The sequence below is a fragment of the Mastomys coucha genome, unplaced genomic scaffold (assembly GCF_008632895.1).
Source record: "Mastomys coucha isolate ucsf_1 unplaced genomic scaffold, UCSF_Mcou_1 pScaffold2, whole genome shotgun sequence".
In the NCBI taxonomy this organism is placed as follows: domain Eukaryota; kingdom Metazoa; phylum Chordata; class Mammalia; order Rodentia; family Muridae; genus Mastomys; species Mastomys coucha.
In genome coordinates this window covers 22,092,163-22,114,899 of record NW_022196902.1, presented here as the reverse complement: position 1 = coordinate 22,114,899, position 22,737 = coordinate 22,092,163, and the positions used below count along the sequence as shown (strand labels likewise).

Below are 22,737 nucleotides of genomic sequence, written 5' to 3'. Positions count from 1 at the left end.
TATGAACTAAGTAGTACCCTCAGAGCTCCCAGAGTCTCAACCACCAACCAAGGACTGCACATGGTGGGACTGATTGCTCTGGCAGCGTGTGTATAGTAGAGGATTGCAAATTCGATTAGCAATGGGAGGAGAGGAGCTCGGCCCTGTGAAGGTTCTGTGCCCCAGTGTGGGGGAATGCCAGGGCTGATAAGTGGGAGAGGGTGGGGTGGCAGGCATGGGGAGTGGGGAGGCAGCTGGGGTTTGTTTTTGTTGTTTATGTTTGTTTCTTTGTTTTTTAGAGGGGAAACTGGGAAGGGAGAAATTTACATGTAAATAAAGAAAATATCTAATTAAAAAAAAAAAGAAACACTTAAAAAAAAAAAAGCTGTGAGGAAGAATAGCATAGTGGCAGGCATGTTATTAAAGCCAGAGTAACCAGAAGCAGGGTCCCTAGAGGCCACAGGGGCTACATTTACTTTTAGCTATCAGAATCGTAGATAATAGGTTAGCAAGATAGTTGCCAACCGGGAAAGGCTTATGGAACTGAAACAGAATTCACATCTCTGCTCTTAGGTTTACTTACTGAGAGGTTGGTCAGTGCTTTAGTGATCATGTGCATGATGTTAAGTTTTACATGGAATGATGTGACTTTTGAAGTAGGCAAACAACAGGAAGGAATACTATATGGCAACAACTAGAGGCTGATAGTGCTTTTTGGTTCAAGGAGGTAGCTTGAGAAAAAGTTGCCATAAAGGTAGTAAAATAAAAAACTATATCCATGAGTTAATGTGCTAATAGCACCTGTGTGGGAAGTCAGTGATGCTCAGTATTAAGAATGGGCTATTGACATTTTGTTGCCACTTTGACTGGGTTCATACAGAACTTGATTATTTTACTTAAAATGTGTTGTAGTAAAATTGTAAGAAACAAGACATACTCTTTAACCATCTGTAAATGTACACTCAATATTCTTTTGTTCTGAATACTGCAATGCCATGTTTCCTTTATCCATTTATCTGCAAAGAGACACTTGTGTCCCATCTTTCCACTGTAATTCTGTTATGAAGTTTGGTGTATGAAAGTCTGTGAGTCCTAGTTTTCTTTTGGTATGGATCTAGCAGTGGAATTGCTTGGGTGTACAGTAATTATCAAAGATCCACAGGGGTGACATCATATTATACTTCTACTAGCAGTCATAAAAGGTCTAATTTTACTGCATCTTCAGCCACATGTATTTATTTTCACTTTGTAAAAATTATAGCTCTCCTGGTAGATTACATTACTATAGGTCTGATTTACATTTTCCTAATGACTACCAAGACTGAATACCTTTTCAGGTGTGCTCATTGGTCATTTTCTTCTAAAAAAAATGATTTCTCAAGCTTGTTTCTTATTTTCATCTTTTCATTGAGTTGTAAGAGTTGTTTAAGTAGTCTGAAAATTAAGTCAAAACTGTTCTTCCTTTCTATAAGTTGTCAGTTTTTCTTTATATTCTGATGAAGTCCAATTTATATATTCCTTTGTTCTCTATGTTATTGGTGTTGAGTGTTCCAATGCTTGAAGAGTTTGCATTCTATTGGCTTATAGCATTTTAAGGATTTGATTATGATAATTTGGTCATTGATCCGCTTTGAGTTAATTTTTAGACGTTCTGTGAAGTGTGGCTTGACTTTGTTGCATGTCTAAATCGTTATCCCAATATTTATTGAGGAAATACTCTTCCCCTATTGAATAAGCTTGATACACTTTCCCAAAGATTATTTGAACAGAAATATATTTATTTCTGCATTTGGTAAGAAGATTTATTTACATATTTTCATGTGTATGTGCTTATATATGTTTTTTGTGTATTGCATACATCTAATAGCCTATGGAGGCCAAAAGAGGGCATTAGATTTCATATAACTGATAGTATAGGTTGTTGTGTGGGTGCTGAGCCCTGCCACAAACCAGGGACCTCTGCAAAAAAAACAGTAAGTGCTCTTAATTGCTGAGCCATCTGTTTTCTTGATTCATAATTGTATTTTATTGATGTACTTATCTATGTATAATTCCATACCAAAATATCTTAGTATTTCAGTTTTGTAGTAAATTATGACATTGAAAGGTAGTAGTTGTTGAACTTTGGTCTTATTTTCAGGATTCTTTGAATTTAAGGACTAGCTTTTCTATTTATGCAAAGAGGCTGGTAAGATTTTAATAGGAATTTATTCAGTCTGTAGACCACTCTGAGGAGTATTTGTTTCCAGGTTATGATCACTGGCTGCCTTTTTTACTTACTCAGCCCTATTTTATTTTATTTATGCCATTAATATTTTGTCTAAGCTTTGGTTAAGTCAATCCAAAACAAATTTATTACTTTCAATGGTCTTTTTTTTTATTTCTACTTTTCTTTTTTTTTTTTTTTTTTTCTTTCATTTTTTTGGTTTTTCGAGACAGGGTTTCTCTGTATAGCCCTGGCTGTCCTGGAACTCACTCTGTAGACTCAGCTGGCCTCAAACTCAGAAATCCACCTGCCTCTGCCTCCCAAGTGCTAGGATTAAAGGCGTGCGCCACCACTGCCAGGCTAGTTCTACTTTTTTGACTGCTATTGTATAGGATCAAACTACTGGTGTTTTTTGTTGGTGATTGCTGAGGTGCGTGGTGTGTGTGTGTGTGTGTGTTTGTATGTATGTGTGTAAGACTTACAATCAGTTGCTTTGGTGTACATTTTTCAGCAAAGGTAAAAAATATTTTAAAATCTTATTCTGTTACTTTGTACAGCTTTATTGTTTCATCAATCCTAACTTGTCTGCTAGATCCTCCATAGAGAGCATCCTTGTTCCTTGTCTTTAGTTTTATTTTAATTTTAAAATAAAAGTTGTCAGTATATTTAAACGGTAACTAGTTCTGTTATCTCAGTATGTAAAAGAATTGCTATAGATGCTGTTTTTCTTTTGCAGCACAGAGAATGAACCAGCAGTGCAAGAGAAAACAGTACAGGTTAGCTGACAGCTGGTAAAGAAGATGCTTGGTGTTTGTGACAGGTGCCTGTGGAGTCTGTGATGGACATGTAAGTATAGCCTCCAGAGCATCCCAGAGCCAGAGCGCCAGTGCAGTGAGCAGGATAAATGCAGAGGAAATAGTTGTGATTAGTTTTAATTGTGCACAATGAAATTTTATTGACTTACCAGTGTTTTATACAGAAAGCAGTCCTATGCATACTAAATGATTACAATCAAGATTTCTAAATTTCTACATAGGGATACTATAAGTCTAAAAGCTGGAGGCCTGTGTTTTCTACCTTCGCTTTTCATACTAATTTACTTAAATAACCAAGGTAAGAGATTTCAGTTTTTATTAAGATGAGAATGAATTCTGGAGTTTGGAAGTAATTACTAAAAGTTTGTTTCATGAAATTTAAAGATTTTTAGATTTAGAAATTAGTATGCCATTTTTATTCATATCAGTTGGTTTAATTTGTATTCTTTTTTTTAAAAAACATTTTATTTATTTTATGTGTATGAGTGCACTATAGCTGTACAGATGGCCATGAGTCATCATGTGTATGGCTGCTAGGAATTGAACTCAGGACCTCTGCTTCCTCTGGTCCCGCTCGCTCCAGCGTAATACACTGTAGCTGTCTTCAGATGCACCAGAAGAGGGCGTCAGATCTCATTATATGTGGTTGCTGGGATCCGAACTCAGGACCTTCGGAAGAGCAGTCAGTGCTCTTACCCGCTGAGCCATCTCGCCAGCCCCTTAATTTGTATTATTAGTTGTGTTTTCCTGTCATCTAAGCTTTATGTAATATGCCTTCAGGGGTTTGACAACTTTGAACCTGATCATATTAAAGTTAATTGTATTCATGAAATATTTCCTACAATCAACACCATAGTTCTAGATCCTGGGAAATGAAACCTTATTGCCTTTCAGACTTGTTCATTACAGTGTTGATATTCCTGGACCAGAAGACTTTTGCAGATACTGTTTCACAGTCTCCAAGTGGGACACAGAAACTAGTTTGTTACTTCCTTTTTCAGTATAATAACTCTGCCATTAAAAGTATGAGTATATCATTCTAAGTCAGTATTGAGAATTGGATAAGAGAAAATGGTGCCATAATGCACTTTCTTTATATTGAACTAGTGAATCTTGTGTACTGTATACTCCACACCTAACACATACCCAACAGGAGGTCACACTGAGGGCCATGGCCTTGTGCTTCCTAGGCAAACTCCCTACAGCTGAAGCAGATGCCTCCTTCCACGTATTTCTGTGGTGTATGGGTAGGGTTAATCTTGTATGTTTGTAGACCATGGTCATGAGAGAACTTACTATAGTCTAGTAAACGAGATGAGACAAGTATGTTATCAAATAAATGGTAGTACAGATGCCAATTTGAGATAACAATAAGATGCTTTTGGAGCTGAGAAGAAGAAATTAATATGTAAAGGACTGAGAGGGAAGAAAACAGGAAAGGGGTACAGATGCCTAACATTCGGGTGTTTTAGAATATCAAGAACTGATATTATCTATAAGAGAAGAAAAGAGAGCCATCAGAGGTAAAGGAGTAAATATTGATTTAATACTTAGAATATTACCAGGAACCTGGTGTGTATTTCCCTTAGGTTGTTGAATTTAATCATTAAATTGAATTAATCATTAACATAGGCCTTACCTATGTTGAAGAAGCAGAATAAGAGAAATTAAGGCATTTCCCTACGACAGTATTTACCAAATTTCTCTTAAGTATAATCAATCCCATGTGACAGACACATGTAATTATATGTATAGTAAAACCTTTGTGTCTGACTTTGAGTGAAATGTTTCAGCAAAGCCTTTGCTATGATTGCACTCGTCAGTAGAGGCTGAGAAATTGTTTTGAGACTGTTTGAACCTTGAAGAAATGTTGTCTCCCTGGAAAATCTGCACTTGGTGCTTCGTGAGAGCTTGCAGCTGTACAAATCTTGGCTCTACAATATTCCTGGCAAACCTGGAGTTCTTACTTTTGATTATGGCTAGCCATGGTCAAAAGAGACTGGGATTTTTGTGGGTTGTCTGCTCTATTGGGCAGCAAGGGCAAGAGAACTTTGGAACTTTCCCCAGCACTGATAAACCTTGTATAAGATTTGAATAAAATGACTGGAGTGAGCTAGCTGGGGTCAGTCGTTTCCAGGAAGGCTGAACCCCTCTGCTCCTTTGGGAAATGAAATTTTAGCATCTTGGTGAGTTTCTTTTTCTACTGTGGCATCTATACCAACATTAATCAGTAGGCACTTACTAAAAAAGACAGAACATTGAACCCAAATTCAGACTCCTGGGTTCAGAAAGAGTACACTAGTTAATTCCTATTGTTAGGCAAGTTTGGCAAGTGTTAACATTAAGAAAAATGGTATAACTAAGATTTTAACTGTTTCAGTGCAATTTTATGCTTGGGAACTTCTATTGGATTATGTAAACAGGAGGAAACTCTTAAAGGTTGAGAGATGACTAATAAGCGTGACTGAGCAGAGGAGAAACTAGGGAGAGAAGACTGAAGTCTATTGGAAGGTTTCTTTTGTACAAGGGGTAAGTAGCTAAGGATCAGGAATTAAGTTCATAGGTTTTGGAATGAAGAGGCCGACTCTTAAGGGAGTTGTAGCTAGGGGTTAGGTGAGCACTAATAATGGTGATTTTTCCAAGGTGGAGAGGAAAGAAAAACAAAAACAAAATAGGATTTAGGGAGCAGATAAACTTGTTTTCAGTCACATTAAAATTCAAGTGCCTAGAGTTTTGACATGGAATTTTGGAATACTGAATCAGAAATACAGGTCTAAGGTGGAACATTTCCGGATGTGAGAAGTCACATAGGCCCACACCCATGAGATTCTCAGAATACTAACCAAGCAAATGTATACAATAGGGAATACCTACAGAGTCTCGAAAGAGTACTGAATTGAAGGGGTACTAGAGAACAGGGAAAAACAAACAAGATGAATTGAGAATGTGATAAAATCCAAATGAAAAGCCTAAGATTTTAGAAAAAGAATGGGTTCAAGTTATTAAGGAAAAGAAAGTCATTAATTTTGAGGTGCTAGTCAGAGTTCTAGAGGCGTTAGCGTATAGTACTGATTACAGAATCTAAGGGGTTAGTTTTGCAGATGGCTGGCAGAACCCCATCCTTGAACTTGAGGCAGGGTGCCAGCACAGCAGTGTTTGCCAATGATCCTTTGGCTCTGTAATTGTCACGAGTGTTTCCTAACTTAGAGGGTAAGGGAATCTCATAACCCTCTTTGGGGCAATAGGAAATAAAGATGTCTTGACTAAGTTACTGGAAACAAACTTGGTGTTCTCTGACAGTCAAAGCAGAATCAGTGAGTGGAGCTACACCGCATAGCTTAGGTGTTTCTGCTTTTCCTTGCTGTGGCTAACTTCCCTCTTGCCTTTTGTGGGGATGTCTGTTTCCTGCCTTCCTTGGGGCAGTTTTGAAATCTCTTACAAGTTGCTTATGATTTGAGGTGTTGGGTAGCCCAAGGTCTTGTACCTGTTTTCCCTGCTCTTGCTACTCATTTCCATGTTTTTGAGAACCATGTATGTGTGGCTGACTTGTAACTGGATGGTTATATATGGTGACCAATTTTAACCTTTTAAGTAAGATTCCTTCACGTTCTTAATAATATTGTGACCTGAAATCTGTTTAAGACCTACTAGCAGTGAGAATAAGTTTTTGCACACTTTTTACAAAGTACATGTTATACATGTAATGTGTCCCCTCCCATTTCCTGCCTTGTACTCCCTGGTGTTCTTGTGCTCAGGTCAAAAAGTATTTGCTATATGATTGTAAGGACCGTAGTTTGCACAAAAATGCAGGGTAGGTAAGATAGCTTGTAATGTCAGCACTGGGAAGGCAGAGACAACACTCCCAGAGCAAGCTGGCTAGCCAGACTAGCCATAATGGGGAGCTGTAGTTTTGTTCACAGACACTTCCTCAATGAAAAGGTAGAAAGCAATTGAGAAAGACTTCTGAGGCCAACCTTGGGTCTCTATGTGCACAAGAACACATGCATGAGTTTACATGTGCACACACGCACAGGGAAAAAAAATGAATTTCATTAGAATTAATTTCTTTGACTTAAATTTCAAGGAATGAAGTTTTTGAGACACAATAATGTACATAGTTCATTTGGGTTAGGCAAGGAGAAATAGTGTTGATTATTGAGGAGTTAATACCTGTAAATTCTTTTGTTTCAAATTAAGATCTTTCAAAGCATGACAAAATAATTTGAAGCTCCTAGAGTGAGAAATACATTAAGTTGTATTTGCTTAATTTATTTTGAATGAGTTAGAAATTATACTTTCCTGATTCCTATAACAAAGTTTCTGAAAAGGGGGCTTGATAATGTCATTAAGGGTTGAAAAATAATATATACATTAAGTATTTCTGTCATTACTTTCCATAGGTACTGTATGTGTCCTTTCTTTTGAGTTCAGTCTAATTTACAAATTACTATAATTTTGAACATGTGTCTTTTGAGACACATGTTATAGGAAAAGGCAGAATAATAGGATATAAAATTGAAAGGCAAAGGATATTTTCCTCAATTTTGAAAGCCATGGGACCTGGTTTGGGGTGATCCAGGACAAAAAGCACAAGTCTTTACAATAGTTTAGTTTGAAATGATTTGTGTTTAGCATGGCAGAATGAAACGGTAAGGTGTCACTCATTTAAATAGCAGTTGATTTGTGATTTCGGATGGGGTTGTCACCTCCATTCTTTCGTCTTTTTTCCTGTGTCTAGTCAGCTGTTTTCTTTTTACCTGTGGTTTTCTATCTATGGAATAACAATTAAGTCATGTTTCTTTAACCTGGTGAAAGAAGGATTTGTTTTCAGGCTGACTTCCATCTCCTTGATGGTTTACTTAATTCAGGACTTTTATGTTTGCCTAAAATCTCCACCATCCAGGCCTGCACCTGCCTATCTCAAACTTCCTAACTTATATCCATTCATCTTTGCTCATTGCTTTTACTATCTCAATACATTTTCTTTTCTCTCTTTTTCTTTTTCTTTAAACAGGAAAGTTCAGCTTTAATTAATTTCTTCAGGAGTTATATACATATGGAGCTTTATACTCTTTTTTTAAAAAAAAAAATACATGAATGCTTCATGAATTTGCATGTCATCCTTGCGCAGGGGCCATGCCAATCTTCTCTATCATTCCAATTTTAGTATATGTGCTGCTGAAGTGAGCACTGTTAACACATTCTAATATGTGTTTGTGATTCTATTTGTCATTAGACTGCAGCACTATTAGTGCATCTGTAGGTGTTAATAGATACTAAGTATGTAAGGCACATGTTCTAAGTGTCCAGACTGGAGAGAGGGCTCAGCAGTTAATTGTTTGCACTCCTCCTAGGGACCAGAATTCAGTTCCCTGCAGTCAATTCTAGAAACTCACAACTACCTGGAACTCCAGGTCCAGTTTACGAGGAGCCTTCAACTCACCTCTGTGAGTATACATACATCTACATAAATCAAAGTTCCAAAGTTTTTCATCAGTGTTATGTTCACTACATCCAAGTTGGCAAATCTTTCCTTTTCCTCCCTCTCTTCACAGCAAATTTTATATTTATATTTCTGTATTTATATGGAACTTTCATAGAACTTTAGAAACTAAATTTAGAAATCATTTTTTTTTTTTAACCTGAACCATGTAATCTTCAAGTAAGGAGATTTAAGCTACTGGTTTATCTGAATGACTAAAAACATGTAGTTAGTAAAATGAGACTCGGGTTTTTAGATTTGTTGTTCAGCACTGGTTCCACTGTCCGATGACAGTGTCCTTTCTCTGTGGGGCGCTGGTTCCACTGTCCGATGACAGTGTCCTTTCTCTGTGGGGCGCTGGTTCCACTGTCCGATGACAGTGTGCTTTCTCTGTGGGGCGCTGGTTCCACTGTCCGATGACAGTGTCCTTTCTCTGTGGGGCGCTGGTTCCACTGTCCAATGACAGTGTGCTTTCTCTGTGTGCTCACAGCAGCCGCTGTTTGGCTCCTTGTTGTGCGTTCTCGGAACTGATGAGTACACTGACAGAACCTTTGCATATTGGCAGGGTAGGAAGAAGTACCTTGTACTGAAAAAGTTTTACTTAGATATTGGAGCTTAATCAAAATAAAACTTAAATTTCCATTTTACAGTATGGTGTGCTCATGTTTTTGCTTTTTAAAAATAGTGTTTTGTTTTAGTAAGCATTTGCAAGGTCATGTGGGAATACATAGATCACACTGGAGGGAGTCCACAGGATGGCTCAATGCCTGACAAGAGGAAATCTTGATAGATGAAGTGGCAGCTAGACCATTTAAGGATCCTAAGAGATTCTGGATTTTCCTAACATCAACCTTTTGAGGAAGGAGTCTGGCTGAATTAAAAGGCATATGTGGTAATTTACTAATTGATATGTGATGATTTGAGAAAGGTAGAATGGGTATTACATAGTTTGGCCAGATGGGGGATGATATTAATATGACTTATTGATCTTTTGAATGCATTGAAGTATAAGTGCAGTTTAGGAGCTAAATTACTGGCTTGAATAAAAATCTAGGAGTGTCACCTGATTGCTAATTAAAACGAGGGCTGCAAATTGTTGTCTAGAGCTATAATTTGAAGAACTTAGCTGTTTTCCTATTCTCTTCATAATGATTCTGAAGCCAACATGGAGTAGATTTCATGTTTTCAAATGTTTGCATTTAATTCTGTCTTAGTATTTAAGATATGCTGTATATGCTTTGGTTTACTTTTGCTTTTTTGCCTAATAATTATACTTTTCATTGGTTCCTGCATCAACATATAACTACAAATGAAAAGGATTTTATGTATATCCAGTTTTTGCTGTTTTCTTTCACTTTCCTACCCTTGTTTTTGCAATAAGAGCATTATATAGCCCAAGCCAGCTTTGAATCTGCCGATCTCTTCATTTTTTTAATATCTTATATATTATGTGGTTTGCATGGAATGGCTTACTATTTTCTGAACTATTGAGATAAAATATAATAAAAGCTTAAATCTGATTTCAATTTTTTTTCTTTTCATTTCCATAGGATGGCCGGCTGTGGTGAAATTGATCACTCAATAAATATGCTTCCTACAAATAAGAAGGCAAATGAATCCTGTTCTAATGCTGCACCTTCTCTAACAGTTCCTGAATGTGCCATTTGTCTACAAACATGTGTTCACCCAGTGAGTCTGCCCTGTAAGCATGTTTTCTGTTATCTGTGTGTAAAGGGTGCTTCATGGCTTGGGAAGCGATGTGCTCTTTGTCGACAAGAGATTCCTGAGGATTTTCTTGACAAGCCAACCTTGTTGTCACCAGAAGAACTTAAGGCTGCAAGCAGAGGAAATGGTGAATATGCATGGTATTATGAAGGAAGGAATGGGTGGTGGCAGTATGATGAGCGCACTAGTCGGGAGCTAGAAGATGCTTTTTCCAAAGGTAAAAAGAACACGGAAATGTTAATTGCTGGATTTCTGTATGTTGCTGATCTTGAAAACATGGTTCAATATAGGAGAAATGAACATGGACGTCGCAGGAAGATCAAGCGAGATATAGTAGACATACCAAAGAAGGGGGTAGCTGGACTCAGGCTGGACTGTGACACCAGTACTGTAAACCTAGCCAGAGAGAGTTCTGCCGACGGTGCGGACAGTGGAGCAGCACAGACTGGAGCTTCTGTTCAGCTTGCAGTGCCCTCATCTACAAGGCCCCTAACATCAGTTGATGGTCAGTTAACCAGCCCTGTAACACCATCCCCTGATACAGGCGCTTCTTTGGAAGACTCTTTTGCTCATTTACAACTCAGTGGAGACAGCATAGCTGAAAGGAGTCACAGAGGTGAAGGAGAAGAAGATCATGAATCACCATCTTCTGGCAGAGTACCAGATATCTCCGTTGAAGAAACAGAATCGGATGCCAGTAGTGATAGTGAGGATGCCCCTGTGGTGGTTGCACAGCACTCTTTGACCCAACAGAGACTTTTGGTTTCAAGTGCAAACCAGACAGTAGCTGAACGGTCAGACCGATCAGGAACTGACCGATCAGTTGCAGGGGGTGGGACCATGAGTGTCAATGTCAGGTCCAGAAGGCCTGATGGACAGTGCACAGTGACAGAGGTTTAAACAAATGTCTTCAGCACCACACTCAAGGGTAAAATGGATACCTGTAAATTTCTGCCCACATAACATTATACTCATCCTTAGTAGTGCATTGTGGGAGTTGGGGTGGGAAGGGATATGGGAAGGACAGACCTGAAATTAAAATGTCTAACATGTCTCTGCTGAAATTTATTTAATGTGAGGAACTGGGATGTTGATAGTTGAGAGCTGTTCAGTATAACAGAGTTTTCTTGACATCTGTTTACTTTATAGTGTTTTTTTTTTTAAAGTTTTTGGTTCTTTTGGCTAGTGTGTCCCTGTGCATTAATGGCCTCATCTGACTCTTGCACTGCATGGATTGGTATAAAATCTTTAATAAAATTTGGCCCCTGTGAGATATTTGATATCATTATGAGCAGGAAGCTTAATATGGAAAATAGATGTGAATTTGGGATTTAAAAATAGATGATTAACAACTTATAGTTGGTCTTATTGAGATAGAAATGTAAAGCTGCAGCTAATAAGTTTCAGAATCTGTAACACACTTCATGGCATTCTTTTCCATAATATTTGCTGTCTTGTCCTTGTACTCTGAGGTTTCTCTTAGTCTGCATTTGTCTTTTTGATTAAAAAAAAACTTTATAATTTAATAAATACTAGAGTTTATCAGAAATAATTTTGATTTTTGCTTGAGTCTGGAAAAGGGATGGGGACACTTTGGTATTTCTGGCTAAAGAGCTTTTTAAAAGGTGAGGTCTGAATTGATTGTATTCTATTTAAACAGTTCCTTAACTAAGAAGTCTGATTCCTTCAGAAGAGAATATGGAAAGGGAGGCTATCAATGGGCACTGTGTTTGGAATAAATAGATGGGGAAAAAGATCCAAAGGCTGTGAGATTTAAATGTCTCATGCAGCTGATAGCATTAATTTACATTTCCTTCAGCAGTCTCTGTCAGTGGTATTACTGTCTGGGCTACACAGAAAACCTCCAAGCATAGTGTATAGATCCAGTAAGCCTACCATATGGCTTGTCAAGGTAGGAGGTACTGACGAACACAGAATTGACAATCTGTCTTGGAGAAAACATTTCTGTCTATGTTTCCATTAAAAAGTGGGATCCTCTATTTATATATTTCTAAATTCCTTGTATTAGGATTATCATGTTAATGGAGTGCTAAAACAAACAACAAAAAAGTCATTATTTTGAGTGTCTTTAACCTCTTGTTGAGACTGGTTAGAAGTTAATTCTTAAACCGTTTTTAATAAGTAAATTCAAAATGGACATAAAGTTTGGGTTATGTGTTTTTATTAAATTTAGCTATTAAAAGATGATAGCTACACAAAAATTAAAGTTAGGTATTACTCAAAAATCTGGTGAAAATGAAGAGGATGCTTCATGAATCTTCTAACAGTTTCAATTAAAAAACCCTATCAACACTACTGTTTTACTATTAACTTGAAAATTCAAGAGACCAATGCAGTGCTACTTTGTATAACCAATAGGTACTCTGTAGAGTGGGTTTCACTGTTCAGTGGGTCTTTTAAAATAGAAAAGACCAACAAAAGCTCGACGGGCTTTTTTCGTTTTCTTTAAATGAAGAAACATTTCCCATCAGTATCCTAGGTGTAACAGAACACACACTGAAAAATACCTAATATTTCTTGCATGTCTCTCTAAATCTCTCCCTGCTTTCTGCTTCATATGAAGGATATACTAAGGTATTTTAAACCTTTTTTAACTTTGCTTTTGTAAATTCTTCAACTTAAGAAAGACCAAGACAGCCAAAAACAGTAGTATTAAGGAGTGTTTGGGAGGTGGTGGCAGAAGGGTCAGGAATTCAAGACTACCCTTAGCTACATAACATAGCAAGTTTAAGACCCTCTCTTAAAAGTTAAATTAGTAAGTATATTATAAAACATAAGCCCAGGCTAAGAATTGCTACAGGAATGGTAGATGTGTTAAATGCTAAGAAAGACAACAGAGCACTTATATGGAGAACGAACGCCACCCAAACCAAATATGCATATTAGCAGCAGTCCCCATTGAATAACTTCTGCTGCTCATTTCTAATATCATCTTACATCCATGAATGTTCCCCTGCAGCTTCACTTGAAGTACATTCATATTTTAGAAGCTATTTAGTATGCTTTCCTTTCTTAGCAATAGCCTCTAAATTTGCAGGTCCACCCCACAGTGTTTCCAAAACATCTCGTTCATTCTGTAACGCATCCTCTATATACAGTTCTCGACCAGAACAGACAGATTTTTTTAAACCCCTAATGACTTGTGGAGGTCCACTGACAAATTGCTCCAGCCACTCTTGTGCCTGTTCTAGAGCTGTAGCTTCATTTGAGGACTGTAAGACCTCATCAGCCAAGCCTATATTTAAAGCTTCCTTGGAATCCAGTTTGAGAGTCCCACTTAACACTTTGAGAGCTTGTCTGCTGCCAATGATTTCAACCAGCCGGCTGGCACCACCCCAGCTTGGAACTATACCCATCTCCTTGTGGACAAATCTGATCACACTTTCCACAGTCATCAACCTGTAAAAACAAAAAGGAAAAACTAACTACACATATATATGAGAATCATGGCCTGACAGGAAATCACTGATCTAATTTTTAGGCAGACATAAAATTGTTGGAAAATGTCCTCAGCTAGAATTTAACTTACCATGTACTATTCAACAAACTCTTGCTTTTAGTAACATTTTTGTTTCAATTTTTCCAATCTTTGATAAGAACTCGGCCTCCCATTTAAGGAAATTTACGTTAATATTCTCAAAGTAACTATGACATAAATACTCTCATTTATATGGTTGAAAAAATATGCAATGGAAGCCAAATAGCTCATCCAAAGTCATACAGCTTTAGTCACACCAGGGCTTGACCCCCGGGTAGCTAATCCAAAGTCACACAGCTTTAGTCACACCAGGGCTTGACCCCCGGGTAGCTCATCCAAAGTCACACAGCTTTAGTCACACCAGGGCTTGACCCCCGGGTAGTTGGCTTCAGTGGCTGGATGCTAATTTCATGGCACAAATCAAAGCTAGACCAAAGCAGAAGCAAGATTAACAGGAAGATGGTAGTAGCTTGGATTGAACTGGCAGCAGTAAGATCCTATAGGAGTTATAACTAGTGTTAATGGCTAGGGCAGTTCACAAAGAGAAGAACTGATGGATGCAGCAAGAAGCTTCCCATCTCGTTACTTGTGTAATGAGGGTCCGGTAACGTTCTAAAGTGTACAGTGTCTCTAGGAACGGTTACCTGTGCAATGTTTTTGTTGTATGCAGCAATGGAAGGCTGTTTTTAAAATGTGAAAACTATTTTGGACTAACTAAATGTCAGACTGAAATTTTAATATTTTTCTAAGAATAGTCATTTTGAAAACTGCTCAGTGAAAAAGAGCCGAAGTGATCTACCTTTCCAACACATTGTACATTCAACTGTAGATGACTTAGTTCTCATAGTACCAAGTGTCTTACACTGCAGCCTGACCCTGAATCGTGAAACACTAACAGTGGGGAATTCCTGCAAAAGCCTACTAACCCACTGGGAAACTGTCCTCAGAAGATGTATGTCCAGCAGGAATGTGTCACAGTAATCAACAATTGCTCCTACAGTCAAATATGTGAAAATGGCTTCAACAAATAGTTTTAAATGGGTATCAAGCAGAGCAGTCTTCCTCAAAAGGACCTGAATCTAATCCCATAATGAGAATCTGCCAAAAAATGTGGGAAGGAATTAAATTTGCAAAAGCTAATATCTAACAGTTATGGAAATAGAAATATTTGCTACTCTTAAGTAACATATTACTTAAATATGCCAGTTTTTAAACCAAATTTTGGAATTGACAAGTGTTGGCTTAGCTAATGACAACTGAGAAGATGATGATGTAAAGAGTAAACTTATTTATAACTGAACATAAAAATTAGTAAGACACTGGATGTTGGTACAATGTTGATAACACTGCATGAATCTGTTGCTTCTAAGAAATCTAGGCAACCATCCTTATGTATGCTTTGTTTCTTCATTTTACAAGGTCACTTTTGTGAGTTTTTAAAGTTTTATCACATTATTTTTCATATGTGTGTGGACACACATGCCATGGCATATGTATGGAGGTCAGTTGCTTCTCTCTCTCTTCGCCATGTGAACCTTGCGGATGGGACTTGGTTGGGTTGTCAGGCTTGGAGGAAGTGCCTTCGATCACTGAACCAAACTCACTGCCCCAAGTTTGCCCTTTTTGAATCCTATTTTACAACTAGCCAGTCCTCAAGAAATTCTTGTAAAAGCATGCACAATAATCTCACATATGTTCTTTATAAATTGCATAGCTAGTATGCTTGTGCTGACATACCCTTTAGTATGCATTAAACATAATTTTGAAAATCCACTGGCGATAACAAAAGGTGTTTCAACAGTGACAGATACATAGCACTCAGCAGAAACTCTTACAAGATTCTTTTCACAAAGTTAAACTTTTGTCTTGGAAAATATAATTCAAGAAGAAATCATTGAACCAATAAGATATATCTCAAAATAGAAACTGCTTCATCATCTTCCAGGATTGATTATGCGGTAGTTCTAGAGTCCACATGCAGTTACCTAGTATTAACTGAAATGCTTATTGCTAGGGAGAGTCTGTGTGTCCATAAAGAAGACTTAGCCCTTATAACTATAAAGACATAATATTCCATTTATAAAACCATTAAATTCCCTTTGACATAAAAGTTCTATGTGCCACTGACATATGGCAAGGAAGAGATGAAATTCATCAGATGTTAGTATGTTTCTTACAGATATTTGAATGGAACAGTTACAGGAAAAACTACCCACGCCAGGCAGACTATTACTTTGTGTGTGTATAGGTGTACACACACCACACAGCACACCATGCAGGTCTCCAGATAACGTATGGGAAATGGTCCTCCCGTTTTGCCATATGGGACCCACAGATTGAACCTAGCGCCTTTACCTCCTGAGCTGTCTTTGTGGTCTGACTTGTACTTTTGACAGGGATGCAGATCAAGTGCTGACCTAAGGAAAGACTGTTCTGTGCTACTACTACTTTCGGATGAGTTAACCCAAGTTTCAGGGTTAGTAAACAAATCCAAGAACGTTTTTAAAGGAACTTACAAGTGTTTTGTAAAATGTATTCCAGAAACCCAGTATTTAAAGTGTCCACTGGTAAAGAAAGGTATTCTGACCTGTAATAGAAGGTGGGACATGTACTGAACTAGAAGCCTGCAGAGCGTTCCTGTGCAGTGCATGGAGCCACACCAGACCCTGGGCTGGACCTCCTACAGTGTCTCTGGCTGCACACTGCACCCCATAGAGTGCAGCCAGGGAACAGGACACATAGACAAAGGAAGAGGAATATCATTATTTAGACCCTAAGAAGTTACTCGCCCTTTCTTGGCCTGAGTTTGCTTCTCTATAAAGCAGTTCTTATGCCATAGAACATTAGTTATCAAATATGTTCCTATGAAATGAATACTTAGAAGATGTACTTTCCAATTCCTTTATAATTAATATCAGAGGAACTATGTTTTATTTTAAAAATCTGATACTGTGCTATAATGTACTTTTAATTAGAAATATTAAAGTATGTTTTGTAGCCTCACACATAAGCTTTGTGTATTAGTGTTTGTTATAATTTAGCAGAACTGTTAAACAGATTAGCACAGAAACACTGTGTCTGTAGGAATCCTAAATTGTTTCCTTGACAGTATTATATTAATCTTTAATTCACTTAAAATTAGAACAACTATCTTTACACTGTGAAACCCAGTATGGTAGTGGGCCATTTTTCAATGATGACTACATTAATGGAGACCACAAGAGAGACATATGTTTTTGTCTTTCCAAATAATGAAAAATAACATTTGTTTATCCAGACATGGGATTGAAGTAGAAGATTCAAACTGCTTATGAAAGAAAGAAAAAGCCAGACATTTATGCCTTTAAGGTTTCTTCAGGGAAACTAGGAAATATAGGTAAAAACATACATATTAAAAATGTATCGCATTGGTATTATGAAGGTTAAGTGGAACAGGACAGACAATGTATAACTAATATATTTCCTTGAAGTAAAATTTGTTAAAAACTAGTATTAACTTGTTAATATTCATTTACTTTGGTTATTTCCCTACCCCTCAGCCTTTGCTTTTTTTTTTTTTAAAGGCCATATTCTCTTAGAAAGATTTACATGAAATGTCTGATTTAGGTGAATGTTTCTGACAATTGCATATACTAAATGTATTACCAGCTGGTAACTTGGGGGTTGGAAAAAGGCTATTATTTATACTAAGTTATTTCCATTCACCTGGAAAGAGATGAGGAACTTGAGTGAAAATGTCAGCTGCATGAATTCCAAACAGTTATCAAGGTTAAGAAAGTTAAATGCATTGAAAGGAGCCAAAATATATATTTTAAATAGGAACCTATGTACAATATTATGAAAGCTTTTGATGTTTGCAGATGCTCATGTAGATCATAGAGCTAACTGGTAAGGCACTGGGAAGCACCAACTAGCATGACGTGTACTGAGGTGCCACGTCCTTGTTACTGCAGCTAGTAATAAAGTACATTCAGCAGGCAGGCCTTTCTGAAGCGCTCACTTTTAATATTATAGCTGCTCTTGGGATGTGCATTTAAAAGGGTTCAGAAATCCAGGATGATAATTTTCAATCTTCTGTGGTAAGAATAATTTTTATCTTCACTTAAACAAAAAGTGTTTCTGTTATCTCCCATTTCTCTACAGAAAGTAACACACCTAGCATCATATCCTATATATAACTTCCCTAAACATATACCAACAAGGTTGATCTAATGAAATACAGCTAAAAATTAAGACCAGTAATAAAATATATCAATTTTAACTGTATAATGAAATAAGATTCCTAGTATCATTAAATCTATAGCAATTATTAAATAAAGTAAAAATGTCATTGAGTCCATGTGATACCATGACAGAGGCTTTGATAACCTAGACAGGTGTCAGCACTGCTCAATTCAAAGGGCTAGTTCACCTGTAAGCAGACAAAGTCAGATGACATGAGCTTTCACCAGGCCACTCACAAGAGCTCACAATCTGAATCTGAGAAAGGATTTACTGCTGTACCTTTTTATTTAATATTTTTAGATATATTAATATCTTAGTTTAGCTACAGGTAATTTGTAACAAAAAAAATGCAAAATCCTGATATGGAGGAGGGATACTATAATTAGCTGTGGTCAAATTCTTTAGCAAATAACATATACTACTAGAAAAAAATTTTAGAATGTTTTTAGATGGCTATACCTGGCTTATAAATGCTAAAAAATGTTGAACTAACTATGGCATCATTTCCATAAAAGTGACCATGCTTTCATTGGAAAACTGTTTTAAAAACCTATCAGGTATGTTACTGCATGAATCTGATAATAGAGATATAATCATGTATATCATAACAAATATCCAGTAAGATCTATAATATGCTAAACTCTAGAATGACACAGTATGTCAAGTAGTCTCTGATGGTCTTCTCTGATATTTTTTTCTTTCATCTTAAATCCTAAGTGTTCCAAATTATGGAGAGGAAAATTAATATGAAAGATGATACAAAGATCTAGTAAACACTTGAAGAAAAACACCAGACATAACATCAAAGGATTTTTATTTTTATCAATGAGCATCTAAAAATTCTTAACTTGTGGTTCTATGGAAGAACATTAGGTGTATTAGTACCTGTTTGCATACAGCTTAAAACTCTTTAAAGATGTTTTATGTTTATATAATTACATATTTAAATTATATACTCTATAAGTACTTCTATTTCTGGGTAAACATTTAATCAAGTTATACATAAAGCATTTCCTATTTAGTTTCACATCACCCATAAAGCCCCAAATGCAATCTGAAGTCAGGACAGCAGAGGGTGCTATAACATGAAATGGCCTTTTCTCTTTTTTTCCATTGCATCTAAGAATTCATTCTCTTATACTAGTTTTCAAAGAGCTTGAGATCTTGATAAAGTATCTCCTACATCAAAACAATCTTAAAGTTTCTGAGTTAAAAAACTATTAAACAATTTCTTAACTATCAAATGAAAAACAAAAATTTTCTTCCTCATGAATTTGCTTATGTCTATGTCTATGTGATAAGTTGAAATGGGAAAGTGCACTTTCTGCTGTGTGGAAGTGAGAGGCTGTGACTAAGATGGTTAAGTGAGGGCTCCAGCAGGGCTGCCAGGTGCCCACTGTAGACAGAGACATGGCTTCCTAGGTTCTGATTTGTAACACCTCATGAGACAGAACATTTGGGTTTGATATACATCAATATACATACCAAAATGTTAGACTGTCTTATCAAAACTTAGTTTCTAAACTAGTGAATAACATTCAACAAAATAAATAATCTAATGCCAAAAGAATTCCTTGTTAGGGAAACTTTCATCTTCATTTATGACTTTTAATAAATATGTGACAAAAATCCATAGACTAGTCTGTGATAGTTACTGTCCTCATTGGGATGTCAAAATTCTAACAAGAAACTAAGGAAGGAAGAAGGAAGGAAGGAGAAAGAAGGAAGAAATGAAGGAGGGAGGGGAAAGAGGGAGGGAGAGAAGGGTATATTCAGGCTCAGTTTTTGAGGGTGCACTTTCTCATGACAAGGAAGGTATAACATCTGGAATGGGAGGGCTGCTCTGTATACTTAGGGACATTCAGGAAACAGAAAGTTCTAAGTCCTAGTGGACTGCATGCATTCCCTTTTTTATGCAGATCAGAACCCCAGGCCTTGAAATGGTGCCACCCACAGTAAGAGAGAATCTTCCCACCTCAATTAATCTGATTTAGGTATGCCCAAAGATTTGTCTTTGAAGTATTCTACCTCCTGTTCAGTTGGCAATCAATGCAAACCAACATACTGAACCCAGGTAATCATTCTGATGGAAACAGAAACAATTGGCTTGCTAATTTACTATCATTATGTATATTTATTTAAATGATGATTGACTAAAGCAAAAATATAGCAATTCTGGCATTACAATGCATAGAAGAAAATAAAGATAATACCCAAAGGACAGGACAAAAGAAATAAATGTAAAATTTAATATCCCAATATCTTACTTCAATTAGTTTAGGATTTTGCGGAGGGCTGTGACCACTTTAAGATACATACTGTTAATTCAAAACTAGAAGAAATCTCTTTCTCTTTCTCCCTCTCTCCGTCTCCCTCTCCCCCGCCCCCGTGTGTTTATGTAGTCAATAGAAGTAAACAGAATTACATAATCTACAATGAAGCAAGAAAAGAACAGTAAGAAAGGACAGACAGAATCAAGTCATTAGAGAAGAAATATTAAGATGATAGAATGATGTGGCAGGAGAGCTAGCTTAGTGATTAAGGGCAGTTTCTGCTTTTGAAGAGAACCCAGGCTCAAATCCCAGCATTGACTCACAGTGGCTCACAATGCCAATAACTCCAGTGCCAGGGATCCAATGCCTTATTCTGCCCTCTTGAGAGCATGTGGTTCACATATATACATATAGCCAAAACACACAAATAAAAATAATTTTTAAGAAGATAGTAAACTAAAATAAAATCAATAGCAACAATAAGTATAAAACAGTAGAAATGTACCACTTAAAAGAGGTTGCAATACTGACTACAAAGGTTACATGGCTAGCCTGGCCTGGCATGCCGATCACTAATCCTAGTTTCCTGAAAATCAGAGGCAGAAGTTGGATCAACAACTTCTTAAAGTCTTCCTCAATGACTTAGTGAGAGCCCATCTGAAAATTAAAGTGACAATGTCAGGAGATATAGCTCAGTGATAGGGAGACTGCCAACATATCCATGAATTCAGCACCCAGTACCTCCAAAAAAGAAAGAAGTATGATCTTAATTCATGTGATCTAGTCGGATCTATGCTCAAGTTATATAGCAAGTATATATATAAATAGAAAGGTTAAATACAAAAGGTGAGGATGGCTATATCCGTATCAAGCATAATAGATCCTTGATTGGATCTCATACCAAAAATAAGCATATTAAAGTGGTAACAGAAAAAAACTGAATGGCATCTACTTAAAATAGTTAAAAGTATTGCTTCTCTTTCACTTTCTTGATTTATAATTGTATCCTGGCTGGTAACTAGAATTCGAGGAGACTGAGTAAAAGTTTTTGGACATTTGTAAATATTTTAAAATGAAAACCTAAACATATTTTAAAAACTAAAAATGTTTGTTCTTTGTAAAAGCAAGTGTGGAGAGGTAAAAGCCTATAATTGAGTCATTTGGGAAGATGAGGTGGAAGGTCCAGTTCAGATGCACTTGCCTACACAGAAAGATCTCCCATACCATCCAGTTAGATGTATAAGTCCAGTGGAAAGACCTTTTGAAATTTAAGTCATCATACAGTAGAGATACCTGTATACCCATGTTTATTATGGCATTATTGACAAGCACATAAGAGAAAAATGTTCTCTATCTTAACTGCATTGGTTACATGGCTATATGCAGTCATCAAAATTCCTTTATAAAGCACAATTAAAATGGATGAATTTGACTACATTAATTTAGATCTCAATATAAGATTATTTAAAAACAAAAGCCTTTGTAACTCTAATCAGCATAACCTACTGAAACGTCTAGAATGCTATTTACCAAAGCAGAAGGGTCATGTCCTCAGCTTTAGAAATTGGGTCACAAATTGACTGAAATTTGTCTCTTAGTGTATGCGCCAACATTTTAAAAGATGAAGTCTACACAATGTGTAGAAAACAAGGAATTAAACACATTTAAACAAAGTGATTTTAGGAGCTGGAGAGATGGTTCAACAGTTAAGAGCATTTCTTCTTCATGTCAGGAACAAGAGTTTGATCCCCAGCGCTCACATCAGTTAAAACCCTCTTAACTCCACTTCCAGGAGGTCTGATGCCCTCTGTTGGCTTCCACAAGCACACATGAAAACAAGAAAAATATTCGTACAAAAAAAGGTAAAATAAATCCTTTTTAAAAAGTGATTTTCAAAAATGTGTATTCTGTGGAGAGGATTTCAGGATCCGAAATTGTGTTCTGTTTAATATTTATTTAATATATAAACTGTATTGGTATAAAGTATTTTAAAAAACATAAAAATACTTTAAAAATATAAAATGAAGTCAAGATTATGAGTAAAAGTATGTCAAACAAAAAGAGCAGTCTTAAAGTATGACGGGTAATTATTTTCTTTTCTACTTAAAACTAGAGTGGTAAAAAAGGTAACTTTAAGACCACTTTAATATTTTGTGTACATTAAGGGTAAGCATTATGTTGAGGTGAGGTTTTTTACACTTTGTGAAGTTGTATCTGTGTTCTTCCTTGCCTCCCTAGGGTACCTACTGATTTGTTAAAATAAAAAGCCTATAACTTATAGCATAAGGCAGGATAGGACTGTGGGACATCCAGCAGACAGAGGCACTCTGGGAAAGAGACAAGCATGGAGATTCCCTGTCTAGATGAATAAAGCTGAGGAGAGGTAACTAACTAGCCATGTGGCAGACATAGAATAATACAGATGGGTAAATGTAAGTTACAAGCTTCTGAGAACAGGCCTAGCTTATGGCCTAGGCATTTAATAAATAATAAGTCTCTGAGCTATTCAGAAACTAGGGCATGGGAGGAAAGGC

The 22,737-nt window shown here is 36.7% G+C and overlaps 2 protein-coding genes and 1 non-coding gene across 13 annotated transcripts in view; 1 reads left to right on the top strand and 2 right to left on the bottom strand.

The window, feature by feature from the left end:
- Positions 1 to 11,759, top strand: part of Rnf146 (ring finger protein 146) — a 19,501-nt gene extending 7,742 nt beyond the window's left edge. For 5 of the 6 annotated variants that reach the window (XM_031380689.1, XM_031380692.1, XM_031380690.1 and 2 more), the window contains 2 exons: positions 2,922 to 3,031; positions 10,033 to 11,759. In XM_031380689.1, the coding sequence (XP_031236549.1) occupies positions 3,024 to 3,031; positions 10,033 to 11,107 (1,083 nt within the window). In that variant the 5' untranslated portion in view covers positions 2,922 to 3,023 and the 3' untranslated portion in view covers positions 11,108 to 11,759. Of the gene's footprint in view, positions 1 to 2,921; positions 3,032 to 8,354; positions 8,448 to 10,032 lie in introns of all 6 variants that reach the window. The other variant, XM_031380694.1, reaches the window with a different exon arrangement.
- LOC116097953 lies at positions 8,087 to 8,191 on the bottom strand. Its single transcript, XR_004121618.1, has one exon. It is a non-coding gene; the product is annotated as a U6 spliceosomal RNA (small nuclear RNA).
- Positions 11,760 to 12,372: 613 nt separating the features above from the next.
- The window catches only part of Echdc1 (ethylmalonyl-CoA decarboxylase 1), a 37,411-nt gene continuing 27,046 nt past the window's right edge, over positions 12,373 to 22,737 (bottom strand). For 4 of the 6 annotated variants that reach the window (XM_031380698.1, XM_031380699.1, XM_031380697.1 and 1 more), the window contains exon 6: positions 12,373 to 13,627. In XM_031380698.1, coding sequence (XP_031236558.1) covers positions 13,219 to 13,627 — 409 coding nt within the window. In that variant the 3' untranslated portion in view covers positions 12,373 to 13,218. Of the gene's footprint in view, positions 13,628 to 17,542; positions 20,861 to 22,737 lie in introns of those variants that run through there. The other 2 variants (XM_031380700.1, XM_031380701.1) reach the window with 2 other exon arrangements.